The following is an 18,652-nucleotide window of genomic DNA, read 5'->3' as shown; positions in this document are numbered from 1 at the left end:
ACACCGAACTCCTCTGGGACGCTTTGTCAACGACATGAAGCACATTCCAGCCCGACTGGCGGGAGATTCCTCCCGTGTGGAGATGAAGCCCTGAGGACGGGAGGATTTGACTGATAACCACGACGACGATCTGGGAGCTGAAGAACGGATCATAAAGGATCAGTTCACCTATAGGTGCCGGCTTCAACCAGCTCATCCTCTTAAATATCAATACTGAGGCTGGACACACACACACACACACACATATACATTAATAAGACAACTTAGGGCCTGATTTACTGAGCTCTGGCGTTGAGCTATCTCAATTGAATGCTCAAGCTACTAGATTGTGCTTTTTTGGGGGGGGTGGGGGAGTATTGAAGTATTGAAATTAGCTAATATTTCTTATGGACTCTTTTTTAACGACTTTTCTTTCTTTACCTGGCTGACATGCTCCGGCTGCGACTGCCAGTGTTGCCAGATTGGCTGGTTTTCCGCCCAATTGGGCCATTTTTTTGTTTACGTCAGGCGGGGGGAAAAAAATACATTGGCCTGGTGCAACTTCGTGGTTTTTATTGCAATGGGCTAGTTCTCAGATGTGATTGGGCTGGAAACTGTCAATCTGGTCTGGCAACACTGGCGCCTTCCTCAGAGCTTCATCGGGTGACCGGCCACGCCCTGCATTTACCGGTCGTCAAAAAATAAGCCATAATGTGTTTTTAGAACGACAAAATGGACACGATTGATCAGCATCTAGATTTGGCAAAAGAAATCGAAAACAATAAATAATACAAGGTACACATAATGTGAGAGATGATCTGCAACAGAACTCCCGTCAGAAAAAGATTCCAGGACCTCAGAAAGAGAGAAACACGGACTAATTGTGGGCAGCAAGTTGAGGAAATGACTTTAGCCAGAACATCTGATTTCCTACAGCATCAAACAGGAAGGATGCCGTAGTTTCTGCAACACCCGAGAAATGGGTTGTCAAATTCACTTCAGTTCCGCGGCCACAAACATCCCAGTGTCGTCTTGATTGGGATGGAAAGGTCAGATAGTCCCATGAATAAACCTTTTAAATGTAATTTAGACTGGTAAGTTATTCTATACGCAGACGATGAAAATGTATATATTTTCGCAAAAAAACAAAAATACTCCTTAAAATAACCACAATCTCAAACAAAAAAGCCAATTCTTATATAAAACCTGGTGCAAAATTCAGTGAACTGCTAATAAAATAAAAAAGTTCCGATAGCTGTTGCATCATGGGTGTTTTTATAAACTTACCCTGGCAGCAATACTTGAGGCTGGTTGCTTTACAGATGGAAAAAAAAAAAACCCAGAATTTGATGTCCTCGCATATTTGTAAACAATCTCACTGACTTTAGTAGTTTTGATGTACAAAAAAAAAGAGAAGAAGAAGAAAAAAATAAGTATTGGCTGCCCCGGCAATCACCTCGGATCAACTTCAACTGCTTTATGCGGGACTGTGATGAGAAGTGATGAAATTTGCAATCAGTGGAATTAGGATTAAGTGCTAATTCAGGGAAATGAGGGCCAGAGTCCGGGGCTTTAGAGGATTTCTCTGGCTGAAGCCTGAGCGCCGCTGAAGGATGCCAGGGAACCCAGAGCGGAGCCGAGTAGCATAAACTTCAAGCCGCAAGGTACAGTGTGTTCGCCGTACTCTGGGACTTGTTTCAGGCCGTAAATCCAGGTAAATTTAGGTAAATCCATCAAACGCTCAGACACTGCCAAGCCAATTTCATCCTAACCTCGGCTCATTACCGCCGACCTTCAGCGCGCGACACAAAGGGGAGGCGGTTAGAACGGGCGAGCGTCTCGGCGGCAGCGGGGGATTTAAATTCATGCCGTTACGCAATCCTTCAGAGCAAATACTCAGGATGTGCCGTCACCTCACACGGATTCCACAGAGGCGTGTGGGAGTGAAGAAGATAAACGTGTATACAGCTGTTCGGCTCTGGAGCTGGATTCCCAGGCGCCGGCAGATCGCGGGAAACCGCAGGCAAACAACACCGTCACTCATTGAGCGGCGTCCAATCATCAGTCTGTCGACGACAAACGGGACGCCGTCGTCGTCGTCCGTCGCCGCGTTTGACGGCATTGTCAATACGCGCGTCGTCGTCGGAATCGTCTGAATCACGGAAAAGGTTGATTTCTTTTCATATGTTAATATTAACGTGACAACAAAGGCTAAACACGACGTTAAACGGCTTGTTTATGACACGATCCGTCTGATAAATCCTTTTTCTTATGTGTGTCGGGATGAAACAACATTGACGTAAATTAACAAAAAAAAAATATAATTATACATATTCACTGTGATTTGCAGCAATAAAGATGAAAGGGGGAAGGATTAAAGAAGTTACACTTCTTCCTGCCCCCTCTTTCTGAACATGTGATGCACAAACTGTCAAATTGGAGTTTGTGTCTCTTTTTTGGTTTAATTCTTTACACAAGTTCGGAAATAAATCAATAGATAAATTAGGGCGGCTCAATTATTCGAATTTTAATCTCGATGAGGATTTTGAATGGGAGGCAAGGAACTTCATCCTCCATGAATCCACACTTCTCAGTGACTCTTTTATTTTCTCTCGCTCTCTCTCTCTCCAACATGAGAGCGCAGCGCCACACGCTGTCACAGCAAAATACTACCGACCAGGAACGCCGCCTCTCTACAAAATAAAGTGATCAGTTAAGGTCATAATTCACCCAGTTACTGTGGGGCGGTGGGGAACTTTATTTTGTAGAGAGGAAGTAGTTTTGTTGTTACACCGTTGGACAGGTGACAGGGAAAAAAAAGAAAAGTGTTTCTGAGAAGTGTGGATTAATGGAGAATAAAGTCTGGAGTTCTTTGATGAACCTCCGACTCCCGTTCATCGGCACCTACGTCTTATTTTGGAAGTATATCTATCTCTTATTGTATTTATGTATTTGTCTTGTTTTCAAAATATTGAGTGCAGTACAACAGTATTTGTTACTACTGCACTACAAGATGCTTTTCTATATTTAACAGGACTTTTTTTTTTAAGCATGTTAAATAAATGCTGTTCCAAATTCAAACACATAATTGTGATTTCAATATTCAATCAATCAATCAATCAAATTTTATTTGTATATCCCTTTACAATAACCCAAAGTGCTTCACAACAAAGCTATAAAAACAATACATTAACAAACAAATACAAAAACAATACATAAAACACAGGTAATATTACCCAAAATAATCGGGATTTCTCCATAATGGAGCAGCCCGAAAATAGATAAATAAATAAATAAATACAGATTTATTCATTTCAATACAGAGTCTACTGGAAAAAAAACTCAAATGTTCTAATTCCGGCGCTGAACTTGGCGACTGTGATGAGCGACGGCCGTCCGTCGCCCCGGCTCTCCTCCTCCGTCGCCCCGGCTCTCGTCCGCCGTCGACCCGGCTCTCTTCCTCCGTCGCCCCGGCTCTCCTCCTCCGTCGCCCCGGCTCTCCTCCTCCGTCGCCCCGGCTCTCCTCCTCCGTCGCCCCGGCTCTCCTCCTCCGTCGCCCCGGCTCTCCTCCGCCGTCGCCCCGGCTCTCCTCCTCCGTCGCCCCGGCTCTCCTCCTCCGTCGACCCGGCTCTCCTCCTCCGTCGCCCCGGCTCTCGTCCTCCCTCGCCCCGGCTCTCCTCCTCCGTCGCCCCGGCTCTCCTCCGCCGTCGCCCCGGCTCTCCTCCTCCGTCGACCCGGCTCTCCTCCTCCGTCGCCCCGGCTCTCCTCCGCCGTCAACCCGGCTCTCCTCCTCCGTCGCCCCGGCTCTCCTCCGCCGTCGCCCCGGCTCTCCTCCTCCGTCGCCCCGGCTCTCCTCCGCCGTCGCCCCGGCTCTCCTCCTCCGTCAACCCGGCTCTCCTCCTCCGTCGCCCCGGCTCTCCTCCGCCGTCGCCCCGGCTCTCCTCCTCCGTCGACCCGGCTCTCCTCCTCCGTCGCCCCGGCTCTCCTCCGCCGTCGCCCCGGCTCTCCTCCTCCGTCGTCCCGGCTCTCCTCCGCCGTCGCCCCGGCTCTCCTCCGCCGTCGACCCGGCTCTCCTCCTCCGTCGACCCGGCTCTCCTCCTCCGTCGTCCCGGCTCTCCTCCTCCGTCGACCCGGCTCTCCTCCTCCGTCGTCCCGCTGCTTCCAAGCGACACCCTGATCTGATTTGGCGAGCAGTGATGACAGAATTGGCCCGGAGCTCATTTCAAGTGACGTTACAGGTTTAATTTATTACCACAGTTCTCCATTCCAAGGCCCTTTTTTTTTTTTTCCTCTTTCTTTTTTTTTGTTTTTAAAGAGTACCCAATTAAAACAGGACATGAGTGCGCTCTACATCTTGGTAATTGCCGAGGCCCACTCATGTTGCGTCTGTCAATACTTTGATTTTACAATTTTGCGGACGACCAACAAAACTAAGTGCAGCTTCACCTTTGCAAACGTCTCTTAAGAGGCGGTGTCTCATTATCAGACTTAAAAGTCCATCGAACAGCATCTTTATATCCGAATAATTAGAGAAAAAAAAAATAGGTTTTCCGTCCCTTTGAAAACAACATTCGTTATCACCTAAATGACTCGTGTTGAAAAGCGATGAAGACACACTACATCAGGGTTTTTTTTATATTGATAGTTAAAACCCCAGAAACTCACTGGTTGTGTGGCGAATCACCACGTTTGGTAACTTGGGGGTTTTTATTAATCCACCGTAAACTACAGACGCACCAATACTGCATGGCCACACTCTGAACTGACATTTAATGCAACCCGGCGACGATTACGGTATGGCAGTCAGCGGTTTGTTGATTCTTAAATATTATTGAGAATGTTAAAAGTAAGACATATATATATAGTACTACCATCGTCACCCGTACCATCAATACCCAACATTACCATCATGACCTCTTGTCAGCAGCATGGTCGCCATCCTAACAGTTCAAGTCTGTCATGGTACTGCCATCACGACCATCACAACTGCCGTGATTGTCGTTGGGACTGTATCATTGCTATCGGTCGCTGTTGCCGCCATGCTAACAGCATTAGCCGCATTAACAGCATTAACGGCATTAGCAGGATTAGCAGCATTGTCACTGGCATCATCAACATACAGTGAAAAATCACCTTCAACTGCTGTTGGTTCTGGTTGTTCTGCTTTTGTCTTCCAACCACCCAACGTGTTGAGACACACACATACACACACATACACACACACACACACACACACACACACACCATAATCTCTCTGACCTTTATTGTCAGGATGTTCTGGAAGCCTTCCAGAGGAGAGTTATGATGTGGCTCTGCATTGTGGCCGCCGTCCTGCTGTGGCAGAGAGAACAGACCAACTCTGAAGCTCGACAATAAAAAATAAATAAATAAATAAAATAGAAAAAAAAAAAACACAAAGGACAAAGAATGATGGAAGTCATCTAATCGGCTCTGCACCAACAACCCCCCCCCCCCCCCCTCGCCCCCCCCAAACCGACATTTTAGCAAAATGTTTGTCAATTTCCTGCTCAGTTGCAGTTTTCTTCTGTTACTTCATTTCCTTTCGCTAATTGAGTTTATAAGGTTGTGTCAATAATACATTCTCTTTTGGGGAATCGAGCAGTTTCAGCAGTTATCGCAGGGGGACAAAAAATACAAAATACAAATCCCAAAACTTTTTTTTTTGAAAAGTGTCACGCAGCCTCCGTCCATTTTGGCCGTGACGGTAAATCCCAGTGACTGGACGTCTGCTGCCGACGGCGACGGACCCTGGCGGCTCCATGAGCGGCTGGATGGATGTTAAACAGAGGCGACCAGTTACTCCATAGAAATCCTCATCTGATTCTGACTTTACGGTCTCGTTTTCGTACCGGATGTGGGACTGGAGAGAGAAACGATCCCACTGCTCAAGATCGTCTGAAACCTGTTACGGTTGCATTATTAGCGTCACCTGTACCATTTATAATAGTATATAATGTATACTGTTCCCACCTCTTCCACAGTGTCTTACACTTCTTACATGTTCAATTTAATCACACACCAACAATCGTGACGTTACATCAAAGGCATCAAATCATCTTGTTTAGTTCTGTGATACCACTCTGTGCCACTAGATGGTGTCGTGAGTTATTTTAGCTGTAGGAAGCAGTCGGTTTCATCTCGGATCAGAAACTTCGGGCGTCTGGAGAACTTGCAAACGGCTGCTGGTTACAAACCATATTTAAATAATAATGCTGGATGTTCCGTTTACTGATCACAATTACCTGGATTATTTGATCAACTTACTGAATAATCTCACGATTAACTGCTCCACATTTAAAGTTAGGGGGTAAATTTAATTGTATTTGTAAAAATGGCTGAATAACCCACGAGCTCTGTTGTAACCATACAAACAAATCTTTTTTAGATATATTTTTAATAAACTATGAAAAGAAGTTGTGCAATTCACAATAAGGTTTAGTTTGAAGGTCTTCATCCAATTTGTATTCATGTAAACACAAACTATCAGACCCAAACACAACCTTTCAATTTGAATTACTTACAATTCATTCATTTTGTTTTTTTATTTATTCATTTTTTTAACTTCACACATTTCTATTTTCTTGGCTGCTTAAATGTTGAATTCCCCAGAGACTGGCCTCTCTCGCTCTCTCTCTCTCTCTCTCTCTCTCTCTCTCTCTCGACCCGGAGTCCCGTCCCTGGTAAAACACGAGCGGGATAAACGGCGCTCGCCGTTCTGGAGGTATTTAGGAAGCCAGATCAGATGAAAAAGCTCCGTCTCTGGAGATGAAAGTGAAACCTTGTTTTGAACACGGGTTTTGCGGCGTGTCGTCAGATCTCCGCCGCTCCTCTCATCCTCAGACGCTTTCAAACTGTTCGACATCCAACCGCCCTTTATTTCTCTTTATCATCATCCCAATATCAAAAAATACTTTGTTTTCAATTATTGATTGCATTAAGAAAAGGCAATGCTTCTTTTTAACAGAACACATACAAATAAAAGACCCACACACATCAAAGAGTATTGCTTCCCAATCAAAGGAAATTAAGTAAATATATAGAAGAAAGTTAAATCACTGGTATGAGTACCAACTAATCATTTTAATAGGTTTGAATAATTGGACATAAACAAAACGACAACACGAGGAAGAGAAAAAGAAAACAAACAAAAGGTCTGACGGTAGTTTAAGTGTGACGTTCAGGAATAAATGAGGCTGTTTTGGTTGAGCGGCGCCAAAAAAACCAACATAATTGACTTCATTTGACCTTGACTAAACCTGCATTAGACGGAAGCAAAATACACATTTAAGAAAAACAATTATGCAAAAAAAAAAAACCTTCACATTAGCGATGCACAGTGGAGCAGAGGTTAGCGCTCCAGTTTGTGCTTTATTGCATTTAATAAATATACTTGTTTTTGTAGTCGGTATCCAGAATCATAGTTTTTTAAAAGTGGTATCAGTGCGTCCCTATAAAAACACCTAGTAAAGTCACAATTGCAAACAGTTTATGGTAAAAAAAAAATGCTAACGGGCAAATTAATATTACTTTTGTAAAATATAATAGTGAGAATTTGGGGGTAGAGCTTCATTTGAAACTCAATTCTCCATTAAAGTTGGGGTTTAATCCAAAGTTGTTTTATTTTATATCCATTAAGTGTTTTTGTCCAGTTTCATTCACCTGAATTCAAATTTCTATCGTTTTAATCGGACGTGCTGACGTTCCTCTGGCCTCCGCTGCCCTTCAAATTCCACATTTCATCACCGGAAATGTCCAATTTAAGAAAGAAAAACCAGTGAGATGATGAAGTTTTCCAGTCACACCTGCTAAACGGCTGGTTTGACGTCCATCTTTGTGTCGTGAAGACTTGAAAAGCCAGCGTGCCAGAATGAGTGAAGATGAATAAAAAGAGTAAAAAGGAGGCCGAGGCCTCCTGAGGCTGCACCTCCCACCCTCTAATCAAGCCTCCTGCCTCTTCCACCTCCTCCTCCTCCTCCTCTTCCTCTTCCTCTTCCTCCTCCTCCTCCTCCTCCTCTTCCTCCAGACATTAGGGAGAGTGGAAGCCCCAAGCCGGTGATGGTTTTCATCCACGGCGGCTCCTACATGGAAGGCACTGGGAATATGTTTGACGGCAGCATCCTGGCCAGCTACGGCAACGTCATCGTGATGACGGTCAACTACCGGCTCGGCGTCCTCGGTAAGAACCCACGCCGCCGCCGCGTGGCCACACTTCCCCGCCGCCGCCGCCGCCGCGCTGCTTCCTGCTTGGCGTGAAGGACGAGGCGAGACGCCGCGGTGGGCGTCGCCTTCCTTCCTCCGTGTTTGTGTGGAGGTTTTCGGGTGTGACGGGTTGAAACCCATCCTGGGAAGTTTGGTTTAAAAAAATAAATAAATAAAAAATGTCCGACCTGTCATGGAGTTTCAAGCCCCTGACGTATCTGGCGCCATTTTGTTTTTTAAAGGGTTGTATTTTTTTGTTAATGTCATTTCTGATTTTTTTAAAAACAACATAAGGAAGTGAGGTTGGTCCCGAAATATACTGGCAATTGTTGTTATAGCTTGTCTTGCTGAGTTGTTTAATTTAATACAATTAATTGGAATATTCATTTAAAACAAAGTTTGACTTGAGAAGCGGAGCTGAACGGTGCGTTTGTTTAACCGCTGGAAGCTGGAGGTGGTTAATGAGAGATACCAAGATCAACGCTTCTTCTTCTTCTTCCTCCTCCTCCGCCTCTCCTTCTTCTTCTCTTCATTCTTTGCTATGCTGCTGTTGCTACAGAGCCATGTAGCCTTACATGTGCTAAAATGCTAAAAACCAAGTGTCTCTCTCTCTCTCTCTCTCTCTCTCTCTCTCCTCCCTGAACTTTCGTGAGCTGCTGCCGATGTCCTCCGCCATGTGGCGGCGCTGTCGAGTCGAAGCTCGACGGCTGAAGAGCAAAGACGCTTTTGCATTTCGTTCCTTTCTCTGGTTCATTCACAACTTTTTATTTTTTATTTTTTCTCAGTTATTGTCAAAGAATTTAATGGGGACGGAAGCTCTTTGATGACGTTGTATTGGCGGTGTTTCGTCCTGCTCTGCCGTCACGTTCCTCTGCTCACTTCCAGGACCGTGGGCGTTGTTCTGGTTGTTCTGGGTGTTCCGGGCGTTCTGGTCGTTCCGGGCGTTCCGGGCGTTCCGGTCGTTCCTGGCGTTCTGGTCGCTCCGGTCGTTCCGGTCGTTCCGGTCGTTCCGGTCGTTCCGGTCATTCCGGTCGATCTGGGCGTTCCGGGCGTTCCTGGCGTTCTGGTCGTTCTGGTTGTTCCGGTCGTTCCGGTCATTCTGGGCGTTCTGGGCGTTCCGGTCGTTCTGGTCGTTCCTGGCGTTCTGGTCATTCCGGGCGTTCTGGTCGTTCCTGGCGTTCTGGTCGTTCTGGTTGTTCCGGTCGTTCCGGTCGTTCTGGGCGATCTGGTCGTTCTGGGCGTTCCTGGCGTTCTGGTCGTTCCGGTCGTTCCGGTCATTCTGGGCGTTCTGGGCGTTCCTGGCGTTCTGGTCGTTCTGGTTGTTCCGGTCGTTCCGGTCATTCCGGGCGTTCTGGGCATTCTGGGCGTTCTGGTCGTTCCGGTCGTTCCTGGCGTTCCGGGCGTTCCGGGCGTTCTGGGCGTTCCGGGCGTTCTGGGCGTTCTGGTCGTTCCGGGCGTTCTGGGCGTTCCGGGAGTTCCGGTCGTTCTGGGCGTTCCGGGCGTTCTGGGCGTCGCGCTGCACAACGTGTGGCGTCCCAGTGACCCTGTGAGGCGGATCATGTGCCTGCGCTGGCAGGAGCCCGTCCTCCAGCTTGTCTCCCTCTCCCCTCCTCGCCTCCTTTCTTATCCAGTATTTACCAGATTTGAATCCTCCACGCCAGCGGTTCCTCTGATTTCCAGTCCCGTGTTTCCGCCCCCCTGCCTCCTCCAGTTCATCTCCCCTCATCAGCCCGATTCCTCCTCACTTTGCATATGGATGTCACCGCCGTGGCCGCGGGGCAGGTATTTATTGCGAAGGATGACGGAAACACAGAATCGCTGCCTCCATTATGTCGCGGCGCTAAATGAGATTATGCCGTCGTTTATTGGAATGGAAGGGACGGATTTCATTTCACTGGCGTTTGGGTTTTGCCAAAGCTTTCGCCCCTTTTTTCCGATTAATCTCAACCGGGATAAAGCCAAATACCCACTTTTCACACGCAAACGTAGGCATGTTTAAAAATAAGCATGAACCCTTGAGGGTTATTGTTTCAAAAGAGCAAAAACACCAAGCGTGAATGAAATATTAACGCTGTCTTCAGGTAGTGTTTTTTTTTTTCTTTCTCTCTCTCGCTCTCAATTATTCAGACTCTGATCTTCTTTCCGTGTCTTCTATGTATTTGCTCAAATCACAGCGGCACTAAAAGCGTCGGCTCCGACAGCGTGGGGTTTCCACAACTGTCGATGTGCGACGCGACACACACTGATCAGTCAAACATACACTGAAACCACATGTTGTCATTTTTTTTTAAAAGAAAAATTTAAGTTGGTGGCCTGTACAAAACGCTGAACTATAACATCGATGGAAAACTGCAATCGGGACAATCACTTGCTTTGTGAAGACGTATTATAATAGCCTAGTATTAGCATTATACTACTATTGAATAAAAAAAGAACGTAGTAATAACAATAATAATGGTTTTCTTTGTGAATCTCGTAGAATGTCCATTCAGGTGGATTTGGGTAAATCACCAAACAATGTTCGCCCATTAATCGTTACAAAGAGGGATCATGTATTGGTGCTTCTTTAAAGAGTCTCCAGGTTAAAATGCAGCCACTAATCCAGCAGCGATGGCGTCGACACGCCGAACAGCAAACCAGAAACTACAATTAAGTGTTGTCGTGAAAAACAACACAACATAAAAATTCACGTCTCTTGGTTTTTCTTCATTGTTGACTGAACGGCTGCAGCTTGGAAAAGAAAATAGCTCTGTCAAAAAAGGTACCAACTCTTAATTCTAGAGCTGCTTTTGCAGAGTTGACGAATTCCATATTTAGTTAACTTCCATATTTAACACCCCCCACCACTGCCCCCCCCCCCCCCCCCCCCCCCCTATCTCTGGTGCTCTTCGCCGCTGCAGGCCCGGCAGCGTTGAGGGGAACGGTGTCCCTGCTGGTTAACATGAGGCACTGCTGTTTGCTCTCAGATTAGACTGTGTTGTTGTTGTTGTGGTGTTTACCCCCGTGGCCATACGACTGTACTGAGTGGCGTGAGCGACAGAGGAGGAGGAGGAGGAGGAGGAGGAGGAGGTGTGGGACTCGTGAACACTTGACTTTCCAGTCACTCGTCCAGTTTAGTTCCTAAATGCTGAAATGACCCATATTCAACCAGTTGTTTTTTATAACGGATAAATCAAATTCAATCAGGCTCCACTGACCTTCGCCATTTAACCCATTTGGTCTTTTTCCACCCATTTTTGTGAAGTTATGAAGAATTCCTTCTTTTTTTTACGCTCCAAGTGTTTTGTTTTCTTCAGTTTTTACACAATAAAGGTGTTTGGAGTGGAGTTACTGTCGCGAACGGTAGAACGTCTTGGAAATGCTCCGAGTCTGTATCCGTGGAAACGGAGTGTGGGGGGGGGGGGGGGGGGACATAGTCTGTCTCCACAAACCGTCGATAAGTTAATTATCTCAATAGGTTCTGATCAGATTTTAAGTTTTTCTTTGGCAGATTGTACCGGATTAAAACATTTTGTCAAAAATCAAATGATTCCAGCCAGAAGTGACCACAGTCTCAACATAAAGGCAATTTTAATGAAGCTTCTCGGGTAAAATACAGTGAAATGTTATAATGCATGTTGTACTGTTGCATTATGGGTGTTTTTACAAACTCACCCCGACAGCAGGCGTCGCTTGGCTTTCATGGCCGATGTCCCAGCTCGGGTCTCAATGTCATCCCGACTCTGAAGATTATTTGTTATAAATGCATTGTTTTCTTTGAAATGTTTTACACTTTGCTGTTTTTGTTTTTTTTTGGCTCCCGCCTCCCCCGGAGTAGCGTCTGTTGTTACAGCCACTTTGTTCGTGTGGGAGAAGATCCGTCCTGTAAAACCAGTCTCAACCTGCAATTAGTAAATTCCAATTGTTTATTTATTTAATTTTACTTCCAGGTAAATAACTATAGCCACTGGCTATGTTGGTGCATTTGTTAAAAACACAGTGTGAGCGATGGACATGCTGCCTCCAGCCTCCCAGTCGCTCCCTGTTCTCTGCTGGTTGCGGTTCCACCCGGCGCTCACAGCAGTGATTTTTTTATTTTCTCCTCCTCGGCTTAGTGTGTTTGTATGCGAGCACTTTGCAAGAAGCCATTAGTGGCTTTAAATATGTAGAGCTGCTGCCTCAAAGCTGTATTTATTGGTTAAGGGGCCCTGGTTACAATGGATTTGGCCATAGGGCAGGTATATAGTATGCTACCGTCAATGTGTGTGTGTGTGTGTGTGTGTGTGTGTGTGAGGAGCCGTCAGGGGAGTCTAATGAACGACGCTAGGAGTTTCCTCTACGGTGCAAATTGGGTGTTAATGAAACACGTGGAAGATTGCTTTTGGAAAGTGATAAGTATTTAGCGTCTTATGTTATGTCGCGATCCCTCGGTGTGTTGTCAGTCGGCGGTAGGCTTTGTCCTTAAAGCTCCAGCGCCTCTCGATACGAGTCTCACCGAAGGACTTGGGTCTGGTCTGAAAGTCCTCTCCGCCACAGCATTCGTGCACTTCGGTGCCTCGAGGACATTGTAATTCAATGCGAGCTGAATGCCCCCGATGTGCGCCATAGAGACGTCCGGACAAACACAAAGCCGCCAAAGTCGAGTCGAAAACGGCCGATACGAGAGACCAATTATTCTCCCAGGGCTCGGGGCCCTGGTACTCCAAAGCGGTTAACTGTGCCTTTAAGACTGGGCCCTCACACTGTTGAGTTTGTTTCTGCCCGGCCAAAACCTTTAATCATGCTGATTGATGAGGTGCATTTCCCTGACTCAAACCTTTTCCAAATACCCGCTCCATTCCAGCCATACATCAGCCGTTCGGCCAATTCATCAAGCCTCTGATTGTTTTAAGATATACCTGGCCAGTAAAATATCCATTTCTCTGTGCAGCGCCGCGCCGCTCACAGAGCTGGCCAGACAAAAAGCCACTGCAGGAAACCCGAGGAGTGGGACGTCTCCGACGAATACATGACGAGGGAACGTTATGAAAACACAACGCCGGGACTGCGTCTCTGTCGAGACGTGAAAACGCCGCCGCAGCCGCACGGCTTCAGCGAATAGCTCAATATCCAATAATAAAATGAATTTTCAATACAAAACAATGCAAAAGTGATGTTTTCACTTGAATCGTCGTCGTGTCACAATAGGACCTTAGTGGACCCGACGCTGTTTATTCGTTATCCACCCCTCCCCCGCCTTCCTCCTGCTGGCTAAGTGGGGAGCGCTGTTGTTACCGTGCTTATTAATTTCTTTCTCCTTGAAACAAATGCCCCAATGACTCGGTTTCATTACTCTTCCTGTGCCTCGGCGCGTCCTGCCTTCCCGTCGCCACTTCCTCTCCCGAGCCGCAATGCTTTTCTTGTTGGCACCGGCGACGCAGCCACTTAGCGGGTCTGCTACGGCGCGTCGAGCCGCGGCGGTTCACCCGGGGGCTTCATCGGTCATGATTCATCTCAAATATTGGCTTTACGTTGTCCTAACGGCACCCGTCACGTCGCGGCACAGACTCCCGTGTATATTAAACGGCATTCATGGCCATTTGCACCTGGGACTCTGAGGAGATTCTAATTTAAAAGAAGAGACCGATACTTGGCACCGTGAGCTTCTCACAATTACCACCTCGCCAGGTCGAGCATGAAAATGCAAAACCATGATCACTGTATTCATCAAAACGTCAAAAGTTAACCAGCAAGAACAAAAACAAGTTTGTTTGGGGTTTTTTTTAAGACAAGTGACGAGTGTCCCAAGAGATTATTATGGATTTCAGGATTCCAGTTGGTTGTGGTATTTAAATCTCTATATCCTGTTGGGTCCATCACTTGTTTTTCCCCTAAATTAAATAAAAGCCATTTGTTTATATTGCATGTGAAAGCAATATATATCGTCGTGCATTGGGTATTTTTTTATAAAGTATAGTTTGTGATAATTATGGTGGAAATCATATTAAATCTGGTAAGATACTGGGATTCTCTCATTTTGAGAGTTACTGTCATATATTGGTTCATAAATTCGGTTTGGCAACATGAAAACTCCACTAAAGGTTGTGCAGAAAACACTTCCTGTGATTCAGATCTTTTTGGTGTTGACGAGTCCATTTCAGGTTTCATCATCTGCGTTACTGTGGATGTTCTCAGCCAGAATCTTTTCTCGTGTGGAAACTTCCCTCCATTGTTGCGTCGACGGTTCTGCACCCTGGACATTAATTATGAGCAGAAGGTGTGAGATCACGGCGCCGTCGTCAGCCGGGACGCTGTGGAGCGTTTCCTCTCTGACCGCTGGACTTACTGCCACGCTGATTCCACCGCTCACAGTCCTGCCTTGTGCCAAAAAAAAAAAAACCCCGCTGCCGGGCGCAAGACAGATCATTTCTCAACATCATTTTCGCCCCATTTGTTCTTGAAAGATAATTGCAAAAGATCAAAGAGATCAAAAAAAGAAACCGTCTTAATGTTTAGCGTTGATAAAAGGTGCACACGAGCCGATTCGTCTCGGTATTTCAACGCCTTTGATTTGTTCAAGGTCCACGTGTTACCTCCATCCATATATCCCTCCATCCCTCCATCCATACAATGTAATTACAGATTTGGGTTTCAAGTTAAATGGATGGAACGAGAGCTGTTTTATAATGGGGGGGGGGCGGTGGCTAGTGATATCTGTCCTGTACTGGTGTGTTTTTTCCAGCCTTGGTGAAAATCCAGTTCTGTGTTAGAGCAGAACTGCCCCCCCGTCCCCCCTCCCCCCCCCCGTTAATCTGCAGTTAAACCTTGCTAATAACAGCAAGAATTTGGCTAACAGCAGCCGCGATGTTACAAATCTCTGTGAGCATTCAGCTGCATGTATCATTTGGAAGGCTCCCTTGGTTTTTTTTTTGCAAAATGTTGCCATGTTGTCCTATTTGTTTTTTTGATTTTTGATTTTCTGTGTGCCGATGCTCATTTTCTTTGTCCAATACATTTGGCTCGTCGACAAAGCTATTTTATTCAGCGAGTGGGCAGTGAGGCTAATGGAAGCTATGCTAAAGTCTACGTTTAGTCAGAGGCGGTGCAGAGGTGGTTCACGGCAACGCGTAGCCTGACACCGGCGTTTGTATACGGAGTGTGAATTTGGCTTTCAGGCATTTAAAGTGGCTCTACCAGAATAAATCTCTAAACTCTTCTTCCTATTTTTACCCAGAGAACAAATCAACACACCGAAACCAATCCTTCAAGGAATAAATTATTATTTTTTTTTTTTTTAATTTCGAACATGTATAAACAAATATGTAACTATTTGTACATACAACAGAAAGAAAAAGTAAAAACAAAACAAAAAAACACAACACTGTACAGCCAATACATAAAACACTGCACATTGTTCGAAAAAGGAGAGGGAAGAAGTACACAACTTTTTTTTTTTTTTTTATTTCCCGCCCCTTATAACCTATTCTTTAGTTTGTTCACAGATATCCTTATGACATAATAAATCTACATAAATATATACCATATCTACATTTCATACATATCTATATAGATTTATACCATATATACATGTCATAAATATCTATATAAATATATAATTACAAAAATATACTACATACATATATACATATAGCAATCATTTCCTCTCATTTCAACCTGCACTTTATTAAATCCTTCACACCAAAGTCCAGAAGTTTCCAGATGAAAAACATCCAGACTTGTCGAGTATTGAAGCCACTAGAAAAGTCTGGAATGTATATCTGGAATATATATATATATATGTCCTACAGAGCCAATCAGGCCCGACTAATGATGCACTAATGAAGTATTTTATACCTTATTTTTCCCCTTCTACTTTAATTCCTACCATTTCTATGTATTTTGCATGTTTTTAGCCTGTGTCTCTTTTTATTCGCTGCCATGAACAGTCACAGCAGATTCTTATGCAGATTAAGTGGAAATTAATAGTGTTTCTGGATGAGTGCTGTTGGGTTTTTTTCTTTTTCATTTTGTTGTTTTTAAAATGGTTTACAATTTGACAGTTGTTCCCGACCAAAGCTCACCAGCCTGCATTATGAAAACATTAAATAAAATAATGAAAAAAATTAGAAGTGCTGCACTCAAAGTCATTACAGGTTGGGTTTTAATCTCATGCGTTCATAAAGTCGCTTGTTGAAACGTCCACATCCAGATGTTTTCAACGGAGTGGGCCACCGCTGCATTACGGGCCCAGGAAGGACTTTACGCGTTCATCAAATGTGAATATTTACATGTTTATTTACATCTTCCTGCTGTGCAATGAGTCTTTTTTTTATACGTACTTTCCTTGATTTTATGGTCCCGCCACACCGGAGATCAGGTTTTCATCAGGCCGCCCAGTTTGAAAGCTACAAGTTCCATCAATTTCTCAAGATGATAAGAAATATTTTGACTAATTTATTCGGTCTGGGATTTCGTCCTAAGAGGTGATGTGGAAGTGATTTCAGATTTATTTCCAAATTGAAATGTTCCTTCTTTTCACTGCATGATTGCATAATGACCAGTGGACGTATGAGACGACAGTGTCCATCAAGGACGTGACTTCATAGTCTTCAGAATCCATTGGTTGGTGTACCGGTTCCAACATTCTTAAGTTTAGTTTAGTTTGGAAAATAAAGATAATCTTGCAGAATCACATGTGGATTCATATACTCAATTGGCTTTAGGTGTTTGAGTGACCGTTTGTGTGTGTGTGTGGGTCCCTGGCACTTTAGTAGTTTTATTTTGACGGTCACTGCCGAAACAATCCAACTTGCTAGTTTTATTTTGACAGTCACCATAATAACAATCCAACTTGCTAGTTTTATTTTGACAGTCAACGTAATAACAATCCAACTTGGTAGTTTTATTTTGACGGTCTCCGTAATAACAATCCAATTTGGTAGTTTTATTTTGACGGTCACCGTAATAACAATCCAACTTGCTAGTTTTATTTTGACAGTCAACGTAATAACAATCCAACTTGCTAGTTTTATTTTGACAGTCAACGTAATAACAATCCAACTTGGTAGTTTTATTTTTACGGTCTCCGTAATAACAATCCAACTTGGTAGTTTTATTTTGACGGTCACTGTTCTAACAATCCAACTTGGTAGTTTTATTTTGACGGTCTCCGTAATAACAATCCAACTTGGTAGCTTTATTTTGATGGTCACCGTAATAACAATCCAACTTGGTAGTTTTATTTTGACGGTCTCCGTAATAACAATCCAACTCGGTAGATTTATTTTGACGGTCACCGTAATAACAATCCAACTTGGTAGTTTTATTTTGACGGTCACCGTAATAACGATCCAACTTGGTAGTTTTATATTGACGGTCACCGTAATAACAATCCAACTTGGTAGTTTTATTTTGACGGTCTCCGTAATAACAATCCAACTTGGTAGTTTTATTTTGATGGTCACCGTAATAACAATCCAACTTGCTAGTTTTATTTTGACAGTCAACGGTATAACAATCCAACTTGGTAGTTTTATTTTGACGGTCACCGTAATAACAATCCAACTTGGTAGTTTTATATTGACGGTCACCGTAATAACAATCCAACTTGGTAGTTTTATTTTGACGGTCTCCGTAATAACAATCCAACTTGGTAGTTTTATTTTGACGGTCACCGTAATAACAATCCAACTTGCTAGTTTTATTTTGACAGTCAACGTAATAACAATCCAACTTGGTAGTTTTATTTTGACGGTCACCGTAATAACAATCCAACTCGGTAGTTTTATTTTGACGGTCACCGTAATAACAATCCAACTCGGTAGTTTTATTTTGACGGTCACCATAATAACAATTCAACATGGTAGTTTTATTTTGACGGTCACCATAATAACAATCCAACTTGGTAGTTTTATTTTGACGGTCACCGTAATAACAATCCAACTTGGTAGTTTTATTTTGACGGTCACCATAATAACAATCCAACTTGGTAGTTTTATTTTGAGGGGGGGCAGAAGATGGACGGTGTGACTCTGGTGTGGTTTGGTTCTTCTTCCCCTCCCGGTTGCAGACAGGGCTTCGCCCCGGGTCGGCCCTACCTCGCCGTACCTCGCCTTGCCCTTGGTGGCGTGCCCGGCAGGTGGGATGAGAGTCTGGCTGCTCGCCGTCGAGGCCGGGAGTGAAAGTGATTAGCCAGTTACTGAAGCGCTGGACAGATGGAAAGATGGGCCGGGGAACAAACAGAGATTACATCCCTCCACTGTGAGCTATTACCAGACACACACACACACACACACACACACAACAACCCCCCCCCCCAGTGACCGTGTTATTTATTGATCAAAGCCTTGGCGAGGGCGAGCACGCCGATGTATGCTCCGGCATAAGTGCATGTGCTTGCGAGCTGATGCGGCTGCCTGGCGAGTGTGTAATGGGGCGAGTAAAGCAGATGGACATGTGTCGCAGCGGGATCAAAGCAAGCAACGCGTGGCGGCTG

At 44.8% G+C, this 18,652-nt stretch overlaps 1 protein-coding gene across 2 annotated transcripts in view; it reads left to right on the top strand.

The window, feature by feature from the left end:
• Positions 1–18,652, top strand: part of nlgn1 (neuroligin 1) — a gene marked incomplete at its 3' end in the record, with an annotated part of 292,084 nt that overhangs the window by 87,722 nt on the left and 185,710 nt on the right. For both annotated transcript variants that reach the window (XM_080506556.1, XM_080506555.1), the window contains one exon: positions 8,024–8,176. In XM_080506556.1, coding sequence (XP_080362682.1) covers positions 8,024–8,176 — 153 coding nt within the window. The remainder of the gene's footprint in view (positions 1–8,023; positions 8,177–18,652) is intronic.

This window comes from Blennius ocellaris (genome assembly GCF_963422515.1).
Source record: "Blennius ocellaris genome assembly, chromosome: 12".
NCBI classification, from domain to species: Eukaryota; Metazoa; Chordata; class Actinopteri; order Blenniiformes; family Blenniidae; genus Blennius; species Blennius ocellaris.
This window is presented reverse-complemented; position numbering and strand designations above follow the sequence as displayed.